Source organism: Eutrigla gurnardus (genome assembly GCF_963514095.1).
Source record: "Eutrigla gurnardus genome assembly, chromosome: 20".
Lineage (NCBI taxonomy): Eukaryota > Metazoa > Chordata > Actinopteri > Perciformes > Triglidae > Eutrigla > Eutrigla gurnardus.
This window is the reverse complement of record NC_139931.1, coordinates 14,016,244-14,029,174: the sequence shown is the minus strand read 5'-3', so window position 1 is coordinate 14,029,174 and position 12,931 is coordinate 14,016,244. Positions and strand designations below refer to the sequence as shown.

At 43.2% G+C, this 12,931-nt stretch overlaps 1 protein-coding gene across 3 annotated transcripts in view; it reads left to right on the top strand.

The window, feature by feature from the left end:
- Positions 1-2,816: 2,816 nt before the first annotated feature.
- Positions 2,817-12,931, top strand: part of LOC311030565 (protein shisa-9-like) — a 78,939-nt gene continuing 68,824 nt past the window's right edge. The window contains exons 1-2 of one of the 3 annotated variants that reach the window (XM_084036383.1): positions 2,817-3,122; positions 4,826-5,458. In XM_084036383.1, coding sequence (XP_083892509.1) covers positions 4,893-5,458 — 566 coding nt within the window. In that variant the 5' untranslated portion in view covers positions 2,817-3,122; positions 4,826-4,892. The other 2 variants (XM_084036382.1, XM_084036384.1) reach the window with 2 other exon arrangements.

The window sequence follows — 12,931 nt, the reverse complement described above, 5'->3', positions numbered from 1 at the left end:
AATCACAAAAAATGGCAAATTAAATCATCCAGAGGCTAGGGCCGGACAATATTGAGAAAGCCAAATATCACAATATTCTTTTAACAAAATACCTCGATATGGATGTTGCAACGATATTGCAGGGTTAACTATTTATATTATATATTTAACTATTTTATTTTTGATTTATCATCGTAATGTGGACATGGTTAATAAGTGGGTAAAGTCAAATAACAGAACAGCAAGAACAGGCAAAATAAAAAAAATAAAATCACTTAACGCAATATTACAACATCCAAAATATAAGGCACTATAGTGTCATATCAAAATACCGATATGTGGCCCTAGAGAACTTCTTGTAACTTCCGATGTAAACCCACGTCCAGTATATGAATATTCTGAATATTTCTGTGACCTATCAGAAGATGCAGATAGTACCTTTAGGTTACAACCCTCATACTTGTATATGAAACCTGCCGTGGTTGTTCTCCTGCATCTCATGCAAACGGTGGAAAACCTGCTTTCAGAGCCAAGCAGAGAGGGAGCGAGAGAAAGGAGGGATGATTTAAGACGGATCTACCATTCAATCTGTGCTCTCTGCCCTCCATCTCTCCCCTAGGACTCGTCCTCTCCATCCATCTCATCCCTCTTTCCTTTTCATCTTGATTGTCAGCCAACAGCCCTCTCCTCCCAGTCCCACTGCCTCTCTGAGAGGCAGCGTCCTGCCTTTCTGATGGTGGTAAACCAGTCTTTATACACCACAACTTTTATTTCCGTCTCTAAATTAATGAACTGCTTTCCATTAGGAGGAAATGTGCTGAGGACACTTTAATGTCAGGCTGCAGGAAGGAGGAGGATTAGCTGATTTGTGGCACATCGGAGTGTGTGTCGGCATGCAATGCGTGTGTGCATTTTCCGTGTGTGTGTGTGTCTTTCTTGACACAACTCCTGATGCACTCTGCCAATGATTTTAAGCGAATTTAGGCCGAGAGTGTTGGACTGAGTACAAACAGCAAGCGAAGATTAGCTGGGGGTTCTCGCAGCAAAAACAACAACAAGAAAAGAAAGACGGTGTGGCTCAAATGCATGAATCTGTGGAGAGCGTGAAAATATGAAGGATAAAAAGGAACGAGTGACAGGGAAATGAAAGAAAAGCCTTTAAGCTTTTATGTTAAAAAAAAAGAAGAAAGTTAAAATTAATATTTAAGATGAATATAATGTAAGCCACTTAAAAACAGAATAAAATATTAAGCAGCGTTTCCTTTGCTGCCTTTTTACTCAGTGATTTCTGATGAGGTTTGCCCGGTTCATGGTCAGACCCAAAGGCACTACTTGTTCTGCCTCTTCAAAATCTAGTTCACATTTAACAGATTATCTGAGATAATTCAAAATTCATAGCATTTTGCTTTTCCATCTCTCTCTTCAGTCGACTTCCTGGGAATTTTCTGGGGCCTTGACCGAACAATGTTCCCTCTCTCTTTCCATCCAGGTCTAATATGTCACTTTCCCTCGAGGTAGCGTTGCTTCCCCCCCCCCTCCTACCTGTCTGCACTCCCTTCCTTTCCCCACTATCCCTCTGTCAGTTCCTATTCCAGTTGCTTTCCCCATGTTTCTTAATCCCCCTCCCTTCCCTGTGATAATTCCTCTCCTCTTTCCCTCCCCTGCTCCTCTCTGTCAAGCCCTCTCTTTGGCAGTCGCTCTGCTGTCCTCTTGTCTCCTCCCCTTCCTCTCCTCCTGCCTCCTCTCTTCCTCTGTTTATCTCACTCTTGCGTCCTCCTTCCCTCTTTCTCTCTTTCTTCCCCTCCCATCCATCTCCCCCTCTCTCTCTCATTCCCTTAATCAGCCCTTATAGACTGCAGCATCACACATGTGCCAGGCATGCTCCCACAAAGACGGGGATGTGCAGAGGTATTAGAGCGGTAATTATGCACAGGCACAAACAAAACAAGCACAAGGAGATGCAGAAATAAAAAAACATGCAGACAGACAGAAGGTAAATGAATGGATTAAAGAAAAAAAGAACAGATGACAGGAACGGAGGAAACATGAAGGGAACACGTGTGTTTGATAGTCGGGAGCCGAAAAGAAAAGAAAAATGTGGGACAAAACAGTGAGAAGAGAGTGTCAGTGACACGTAATGAGAGACAGAGGAGGAGAGTGAAATGGAGAGTCAGCAGGCAGAGCTGCACTCATTTACGCACAAAAGACATAAGTGTGTGTGTGTGTGTGTGTGTGAGAGAGAGAGAGAGAGAGAGAGAGACCATGAGGGAGGGGAGGAGTGAGCGAGAGAGGGAGGAGTGAGAGAGCGACAGCGTGTGTGTGTAGAGTACATTGTCATCCAGTCCTGGCAGAGAGCAGCAGCAGCATAGCAGCAGCAGCAGCAGCAGCAGCAGCAGCGGACGGGATACAGACGCACTGAGCAGACTGAGGCAGCGAGGAAATAAGGGAATACACGCTGATGAAGAAGCAACAACAAAGGGAGAGGATGGAATAAAAAAAAAAGAAGCATTTTATTGCTTCTCTTTTCTCGTCCCACTTCTGTTTGGAGCATCCCACAAGCAGAGCACCAGTGAAAACACATACATATGATATATATATAAAATTCCTATACATATATATCAAATTATGACTGTTTTCAAAGAAGCTGCAGCCGGACAAGGACTGAATTGACAGCAAAATCCATTGCATGAAAAATTGGGGGATAATATCCAGCATTCGCCTATTAACTGTTGCAAATTAATGCTTTGAGAATTTTTTTTTTTGTCAGTTTTTTTTTTTTGCTCAGATGGGGTAAAAAAAAAAGACAAAAATAATTACATTGATGCGAATGGAAAATTTGGGAAAAAGGCAACTGAGTTGTTGAACAACAAAGAGCTTCCGCTGCAGGCAGTCCTATATTTCCAAGGGGGCTTCTTTTGAAAACAGGATATTTTTTGATCTGCCCTCGTTGCCACGCGGCTGTTTGGCTGTCGCATTTCCACTTGTCTTTGTCATCTGAATGGGCTGGGAGAGCACTATTCCGGTGAGGCTTGAACAAGTGCGACACTGAAAGTGCAGAGGGCAGTCCACAGGCTCTCTGACCCCACGCTGATATTTCCTCAGCGACAACAAAAGCCCATACATGGCTGAGAGGAAAGGGTGAGGTAAGTTGTGGGGGAGAGAAAGAGGCAAACATACCAAAGAGAGGATAGAGAGATTCAGTGTAAAAAAAATAGACCTTATCAAAAACTGAGCAAAAATCAAACTACGGAAGGAGAGACAAAACCATCAACGCCACAATTCGTTGTGTGGGACGCTCCGCTCCGGGCAAGTAAATCCAGCATCTCTTTTTAAGACATTAAAATCAGAGATTCAGTGTCACAACAGCAGACTCCCTCCCCTCCCACCTCTCTTTTTTTCCCCCTCCTCTCCCCTTAGTCTTAGCACTTGTGGGGCAGGACTGAGCAAGCTGACAGGCAGAGCACCCAGCTGGTGTCCCGGGTCTTTTCGGGACCCCGGGATCCACGGAGAGAGGAGGGGTTCCAGTGGAGTGTGCACGCAGCGGCATCAACAGGAACCTCGCACAAAAAGCCATTGGGCTCCTTGTGTGTCGCTTTAAAGCTAAAGACTGACACTAACGGCACTGTCACCAGGGGGATTGGAGCTGTTTGTGCAAGTGTGTGTGTGCGTGTGTGTGCGCGCGCGTGTGTGAGTGTGTGAGAGAAAACATGCTTCAGGTGCAAGAGGCTTTGGACTGTAATCATCAAAGGATTTCAGCTTGACGAGAGCCTGGAGTAATGTTTTAAAGAATACTGCACAGCTGTTGTTACCTGTTGGGTCTTTGGCTGGAAACAGGAAGGAACACAATCTTTTCAAAGTTAACTCTCACTATTTAATATCGCACACAAAGAGTGGATCCACACATCTCAAGGAGGGAGCAACGTTCACCACAGTGGAGCAAGGGGGCAGTGAAAAAGATGCCCACCACAAAGATAAAAAAGCTTCCTTTGAACAGTGACATTGACAACGAGAGGATGATAGATGCGAGTTAATCTCTGAGAGGAAGCAGTGGAGGAGACAGAGCAAAACACTGCTCTCCGGTCTGTTTTTCCAGGACATCAGGACTGATTTGACTCGAGCGTTAAGCATTCGATTTGTTCTCCACTCAGGAATATGAGCCCGTCTCCGGAGTGGAAAAACCCTTCATGTTGGAGCGTGTGACTATCTACGCGTTTGGGAGGAATCCACCTTCTTTTTCTGCCAGTGCCGTCAGGAACCAAGAGCTCTAACTTTTTCACGGATTATTCATCCACTCAGCAGGGGAGCTTAGTGCAGGAAATGCCAGAGGCAAGTTCATTTGTCGGTAACACGCCCTCTAAAACTAGATTCCCAAACCACCGGATTTTAATTTGTCCACAAGCGCCTCTGCTGTCTGCTGATGACACATGGCTGTGTAAAAGGTGACATTTCCAGAGCTTCTGGAATATTTATCTGCTTTGATAAAAACACAACTACACACCTACAGTGAACAGCCAAGGACTGTGATGTGTCTGTGCATGTGAGTGCTCCCAAGGAACTCATTCACTCCTGTTGAGATTGATTTCTTTCACGCACTTGTTCCTCTGCCCCTTGACGACAATTTAGCCTTCTGTAACTATGTGCTGTAATAACTCCCACAACGCTAATTGAATGCTCTTTGTATTTCATCATGGCATGCATATAGGCTAATCCATCCCCTCTATTTATCATAATTGACATCTCAGTACCTAAACAGCTCACATTCATTCAGTGACTCTAATTTGAAACTCTGGACAAGAAGGATATTTAACTTTCTTTTTCTTTTTCTTCTTCTTTTTTTAAAACCTAGGAGCTTTACTATCATTAAAAGTTACACATCAGCACTGAGCCACCACAAGACACTGAAATAATCCAAGATGGCCACCTGTGTGCATCCACTCCTGGTCAGCTTCTCCCTGGCCATTCTGCTGGGTCTGACCTCTCTGGGTGGACTGAACTCTTGGCCGTCAGGTCAGGCTTCGGCCCAGGTCTCGCCCAGCAACGAGACCACAGAGCCCTCTATGATACCAGAGGCCGCGCTGGCAACCCCCACGCCAGATAGGGAGGAGAAAACGGCTCCAACTAACGGTAACCGTTGCCAGGGTTACTATGATGTCATGGGCCAGTGGGACCCGCCTTTCAACTGTAACGTAGGTATCTACCTGTTCTGTTGTGGCTCCTGCTTCTACCGCTTCTGCTGCCAGTTCAAAGTCCACAGTTTGGACCAGGCTTCCTGTTCCAACTATGACACACCCGTGTGGGCGAACACCGGGAAGCCGGCGGATCCCGTCACAGAGGTCCAAGAGGAACCAGACAAGGATCGGACCCACATGATCGTGTATATTATCTGTGGAGTGGTGGCCATCATGGTGTTGGTCGGGATTTTCACGAAGCTCGGGCTGGAAAAGAGTCAGGGAGGACAGACTGACATGACCAACTCCAGGTATGAGGGGCGGGGCTGGGTGAACGTTGTTGACTACAGAAGGGGGTGACGGTAGATGATGGATGTGGTGGTGATTAGCAGTGAAATAGACGATGATGGGGAGGATGTTGCCAACAATCCTTATCCAATCACACATTTACTTTCATAAGATTATGTTGAATTGCTGGCTGGCTGGCTGGATGACTGGATGGATGGATATTGGAAAAGATTAGAGTCAATCAGTTCATTTAAAAATATGTACACGAAGCTTTCTATTCCACTTAATGTGTAAATGTTAGCCGAGGCTCATGGGTATCCTTGGCAAAATGACGGATAAAACATAAATTACTTATTTATTACTTGCACGAAACCAGTTAAGGCAAGAAACATAATAGGATTAAACGTTAATTTAATAAATAACTGGGCTTTCTGGTGGATTCAAAGCTATTTGTCCTGCAAACTCTCTTCAGCTAGCAAGTCACGTTCATCAACATCATAACCTACAGCCAGCGTGATCGGCTGGACGGGTCCCGTGAGGAGCACAAACGTAGGATCCATCTGGAAATGAATTCAAATGAGTGAAAACTGTAAACATCACAAAATGGGTAGATTATATGGCACTTTTGGGCAATATTGATTGTACGTCACACAGAGGGCAAAATTATCATACAAATGCGACAATTATTGGACTTCTGACAACAATGAGGCACACGCCAAACTGATATTGACTCTCCATTCAACGGCCCAGTATGACAATAAACAAACCGCCCTGCGATTTTTAAATTAATGGAACGTGACCGGGATTAGTTTCTGTTATGTAATTGGTAAATTTCAAATTTCAGTGACATACCGAATGGATTGGGGAAAAAGACAAGAAATAATCAAAAATTACTAAATCTAGTCTGCGTATTCAGTGTTGTGGCACAGTGTTGTTGTTGGTGTGTGTGTGTGTGTGTGTGTGTGTGTGTGTGTGTGTGTGTGTGTGTGTGTGTGTGTTTGTATGTGTGTGTGTGTGTGTGAATGCACCTGTGTGCGTCTTCCTGCATGCGTGAGAAGGTCACCAGATGGGTAATGATTGAAGTGACTAAATGACAGAGAGGTGATGGTAGGTGGTTGAGAGAGCAATGGTCAAAGTGATAGAAAATAAGAGAGAGAGAGGACCGACTGGAGGTCAGGCAGCAGGATGGAGATTCCAGAGGATGGATGATGGGAGGAGTTTGGGAGGGAAATGAAATTGCGGTTGTGTTGTGTTTTCTCTGTATCAGTGTAGCTGTTTCACATTGATGGCTGATTGATTGCTGTGACACAACTATGACTGTGGCAATGTGCAGCCTCCAGTGAACAATGAGAAGAGAGAGGGTGGTTTTTTGGAAGGGTGGAATATTGAGCGGATCTGACTGGAGTGCAGCCAACGGCTAATTCTAGTGCAGAGAACCGGGGTGTGTGTGTGTGTGTGTGTGGGGTGGTGGGTGGTGGGTGGTGGGTGGGGGGGACACTGTGTGCTGGGTGTGACCAACCAGGGTGTTAACAGACGGGCCATGGGGGCTCCTTTAAAACCCTGTCATTGCCGGATCTCAACCTTCATGTGGAGGGTGAGGAGAGGAGGAGGAGGACAGCGGTGGACATCACCCCTCATTAGAGTTGTACTTCACTGAGCCGCCCATAACACAGTGAAAGCTGGCAGCACATTCTCTCCCCTGAGTCACACAGTTATGTGTGAGGCATTATACTTGAGTCGAGGGCTTGTTTGGGAGATATTTCCGAAATCCGGTTGGCTGTCTTCACATGCAGGTCCTAAACTGTCAAATGATATTCCGCATTTGTCTTGACGTTTCTCAGAAGTGCATGCGTCCAATCAGCAGGACACATGTTTGCATGCGTCCTGGACCAAGACACTGAAACTGCTTGCTTGACCCCTTTGACCTTCCTGTATGGAAATCTTTTCCTCCAGTGTAAATAAATAAGATGGGTGATAAAAATTTAAATAATTGCCAGTCCTCTTTAAAATTAAGCTGTGACTTATGGAGCAATCATGCAGAGAACAATTTTATTCGAGCAATTAAAGAATTAGATTTGTAATTTCTGTGTTCGCAAATCAGAAATGACCTCTCCCAGTCCTCTGATTGGCTGAAAGTGTGACACTGTTACACCCTGAAGAGGTTTTTGACCTCCAGCGACAACTTTATTGAGATCAGACCAACTACAGTAGTTGGTAGTTGTGTGACCACACAGAGAGGCATCTGTTTGTTCACAACAACAATGCTGCAGTAGCATCCGTCATCTCAGATATGGAGCGTGTTTCTTCATTGAAAGAAGCACAAAGGACGACAGTGAAGGCTTTTCTTGCTGGAAAAGATGTTTTCGTTCTTCTTCTCGAGTTTGGTTCATCCAAGTATTTGGAAAGTGCCTGCCCTTCTTTCAAACAGTTTCAAATGATTGCTTCTCAGATGTTTCTGTAACAAAGCATCTGGTATGTCAGGTTAAGTGCTCGAATAATGGGGGACACCTTGTTTGGTCCATCAACAGGAAAAAGTGCTCCAGCTTTTTTAGGTCTTCAAAATGTCTATTTAATGCGTCATATTTTGTTGATGTAAGTGCTGTATGCGAGACACCTTTATTTTTTTTGCTCAAAGTGTCCCATTGCATCCAGGATTGAGTAGTGTATAATATCAATAGCAGCTGGGGTGTATGGCAGACAGAGTGTGTGACTTTGAATATAAAGATGGCAGCTCTTTTACCACCAGTCTGCACCTGTTTCTCTCCGACCTTAACCATAGAAATGGCAGCTCAGTTAATACAAAATCTCGTCAATTTTTTTTAAATGTGAAACATAAATTGCATAAATTGTAGTTAAAATGAGCTCAACGTTGACCAGCTAAAACATTAAAATGCTGTCTGCACAGTAATGCATCAGTGATACTCATCATATAAAATAATACTGCAGTCCTGCAGGGGTCATTCTGCTGCTTTTTTCTTTGACTTAAACACTATAAAAGTGTTGTACTTGTGATGAATGGTTTTGATCTTTCTCAGTGTTTAAAAAAATGGTGCCCTTCTGCCTGTCTTGCAATATTTCATATTTAGCATTAATACAAAAGAAGCACAGGTACTGTGACAAAAGCTGAATCGTCGAGTGTGCCCTTTTTTTATCCCACCAGTGAATAGTCCAGGGGAAGTGTCTCTTAACCTCTTTCAGGAGAGGATGGAGAAATGGTCAGTGACCGCAAAAGCAAATGGGAATGTGAGAACTGAAGAACGAGAACACGGGGATGGAAGAAGTCTATGGTGGGGAAACAAAGACGATGACAGCACTGTGACGACAACCTCTGTGGTGATGTGATGAAGGAGCCTGTTAAAGGCCGCCAGAGCATGATCAAGGGAGGGATGGAATGAGGAAGGGAGAACACCAGAGAGAAGGAGGTGCTGATGAGTGAAGGGCTTAGCTGTTGTAATTCTGCTGATATGCCATTGAGGGCTGGATGACTGGTTTGCTTTGTGGACTCGATGCATGGATAGTCTTCAGCTACTACATTGTTATAAAAAGCCCATTTGAGGCTACAATACTTGGAAAGGTTTTCTGATCAGCTTTTGGAAGATTTCAATCTGTCCACTGCTTATGGATAATCGGTTGTCATATGGGGTTTAGTAGACCCCATGTGGCTCTGTGGAGAAACGGCTCCCACTCAGATATTGTGGGGAAGATTTTTTGGGGATATACGGTCGTAGTCTTTCAAGAAAAACAAAATTGTCTCTGATGTAAAGCGTGTGTTAAAAGCATTTCAGGGGTAACACTTTCATTTTTGTTTTTAGAGCCGATTGTAAGTTTTGTCTAAAATACTAATAATATCCAAAATGATCATTTTATTTTATATTTGGAGTCTCCAACTCTATGAATTTATTTGGCCACAGTCTGCTGTGAGTTTGCTGGCGAAAGACAACAACACTGTGAGGCTTCTTTGTGAGTCCAGGTCAAACCAGTAAAAAAACATATCTCATTTTAAATTTCATTTTAAACCTGCATACATTTGAAACTGAGACACTTTCACCCGCCAGCTGTGAGTGAGAGTGTGCGAGTGCGTGCATGTGCATGCATGTGTGTGTGCGTGCGTGCATGTGTGTGTGTGCGTGCGTGTGTGTGTGTGTGTGTGTGTGTGTGTGTGTGTGTGTGTGTGTGTGTGTGCACTCAACAAATAAATCCAGCCACAAAGCTGTTAAGGTGGTAATGCGCTGAAACCCTGGGTCAGGCAATCACAACAGGCAGCAGTGCAATGATCTATAGCACACACATGTGGCTACACACACACACACACACACACACACACACACACACACACACACACACACACACACACACCCCTCATTATAACTGTACCCCCCCACTGCTTCTCCTCCCAAGCGGCTGTTTGTGTTTTTGTTTTGCTCTGAGTTTGTCTGCTGCTGCGTCTGTTGTGTGGAAAGTGCTGCAAAGCAAAATTAAAAATGAATCATATCCTTTGATACGTGATTCAGCTGTGGGAATTAATATGCCCTATCAAGCTTTTTTTTTTTTATGTTTTATTTCAAATTAACAGCTCAGCTCATCATATTAGGGAATTGCAGCTTCAGTGAAGGTGAAGAGGTGATATGGAGGGAGGAGACAGGACGAATGCAAGGGCCTTTTAAACAGTAAACAGGTTTATATTTCCACAAATGTTTAAAGCTGAAATGTTGCATCATTGAGGCAAATGTGTCAACGACATGAGACATGAGATTTTTAATAAAAAATAAAGGCATAAACATAAGAACACTAACACTAACTGGAATGTAAAGCCACCAGCGTTATTCTTAGACCTTCAAAGCAAATGACGTAGAATAAAGAGCGAGACGTCCACAAGGGTGTGTGGGAGGGGAGGTGGATGGGTCAAACAAATACAGGGCTTTCATCCAGGAGGCGACGGTCACGTGTGAAACCAAGAGTAAACGGTGACATTTTGTCTGAACTGGATCTGAGCCCTGCCTGATCACCAGAGAGACCTGATCAGTGGGCAGCCAGACCATTAAGGTCTTTTATAGACTATTATCAGCATTTTGAAGGTGATTCTGCATTGTACCCGGGAGCCAGTGAAGCAATTTCAGTATCGGAATAATGTCTAAATTTGCATTTCACATGTAAGGAGCATGGCTGCTGTATTTTGAATGACCTGGAGCTGTGGACGGGAAGGGTATGAAACATTGTAAACCTGAAAAGTAACGTAGTCTGCCTTTGATAGTAGTAGAAGCAATGCTTGAAGTGGAAAAAATAAGTGCCATTACTCCCATTATTCACATGGACGTTGTCGTACGAATTAGCCGGTTTCATCATCATTAGGCCTATTACACTCTGAATTTCTACAGTGAATAAAAGCTATTGGGTTTGGGCATGCTCACCCATGAAAAGGTTTTGACCTAAAACTATGCAATTTTATCTAATTTGGTACTATTGTTATTTTTATTATTATTATCATTATTATTATTATGAAAGATAAGGCCCAAATAGCTAGAGTAAATCAAAAGACGAGATCCAGAAACAATTTTAAATGTTCCCTTTCTTATATTTCTGCACAGATCAAAACCGTTATTACCAACAATTATTTTACAAAAAGGACATAAATATTGTATCAATATATGAAAGCATCCTGGTTCTGCATCTGTACTACAGTTTTGAGTAAATGCATGTTGGTGGAGAAGTATTTTCTTGAAACTAAAGGAAACTCTCATAAAGTCACATTAGTCATCCTGTCAGTAATACTGCTCATGTGTCATGTTATGACAAGGATTACTAATAACAAGCATTTGTTACCTTCATCAGTGACCTTGTTAACAAGAGCGATATCGCAGTGATTATGGCGGCACATGAGAGCTCTATTGCCTCTTGTGTTTTTGTTTAAATGAGGAGAAATCGACCACTTCATACCGCAATTTGTAAATGTAGAAATAGTCACACACACACACACACACACACACACACACACACACACTCTCACACACACACACACACACACACACACACATACACACACACACACACACACACACACACACACACACACACACACTCATTTTAATAGCATTGCACCACTTCTCATAAGTTATTCCACTGAAGAGCCATGTGTTCAAGGGCACAGGCGATTGAATGACCCACCAGGGATTCAAACAACCGTTTCCATCGGCCGTTCTATTCCTCTACTGTATTGTTTTTCATCAACAGCACTTTCTATTTCCTTTATTGTTCAGCTGCAGCGGTGTTTTCCATCATCGCCTGTGACAGGTGTTTAGAGCCAAGAGATAAACATGTACGCATGACTCGGCTTTCTTGGAACGGTTACAGCTGTGCCAGATGAATTTAACATTTTATAGCGAGTTGTGCAGTCCAAATCAAGTTTTCCTTTCAAGGCCTGTGGGGTGGCACAAATTGATGATGTGGAGTTTAGTTGCTTTTTTCATTTATACCAAAAAGTTTTCAGCTACCATGAGCAAAAATCTATTAACATATCAAATAAGAAATAAAGCAAAAGACATGAAACGGATCAAACAATTCTATCAAATTGGCTTTACAAAGAAAGTCATCAGTGAACGGGTCTTCAGGCTTCAGTGGTGATGTCAAATCTATTGTTGGAGCTTTTGCTATTCTCACCTTGCATTAATAAGAGCATGATTAAGCGCTTGTGGTTTTTTTTTAGTGAAGCAGTGAGGCTTGTTAGGCTCACGTCCTCCTCCTCCATGCTTAATCTAGACCCAAAATAAACTCTTTGATGCTGCAGCGGTATAAAACACATAATTCCACCCTGCCAAGTGCAAATAAACAAGGAATAATTGCTTCTGACTTGTATTAGCATCTGTGTATATATATGTGTGTATGCTACTACTTATATTTATAGTTGATATTTTTTACAATCAATGAGGTATTCCTACTTTTACTCATTTAAAAGATCTGCATACTTCCTCCAGCACCAGATATAAGCAGACACTGTGTTTCCGTGGATTTAGAGGAAGGTGCGTCTCCTCACATGCATGTCCGACAGAGGCGAGCGTGTCAGTTGTGTTATGATTGTAACTCCACACCACGCCTCAGTGCAGCAGCTCAGAGAGACCGTTTGCTGCAGAGCCCTGAAGTTCCCCGGCTCAACTGTTGCTGCAGTAACTCCACAACACTTTCCCCATTGCTTCCCGTTCCTGTGCAATCGGTCTTTTTCTTCTTCTTCTTCTTCTTCTCCCTCCTTCTTCCAGTCTGACAGTTTCAAAAACGGTATTAAAGCCAAAAAAGAGAACATAGAACATTAAAAAAGCACCTCTTGACGCCAAGGCAATTCAAAGTGCTTTATGTGTGACATAAAGGCATTGAAAAATATATAAAAGAATGACAAAACATCATCAAAATTCTCCTACTTGTGCAGAATGGGTGCAGTTTATCTAAGTGTTGTGAAGCGCTCTCAGTTAAGCACATTATATCATAAAAGCTGACTATCAGTTAGACCT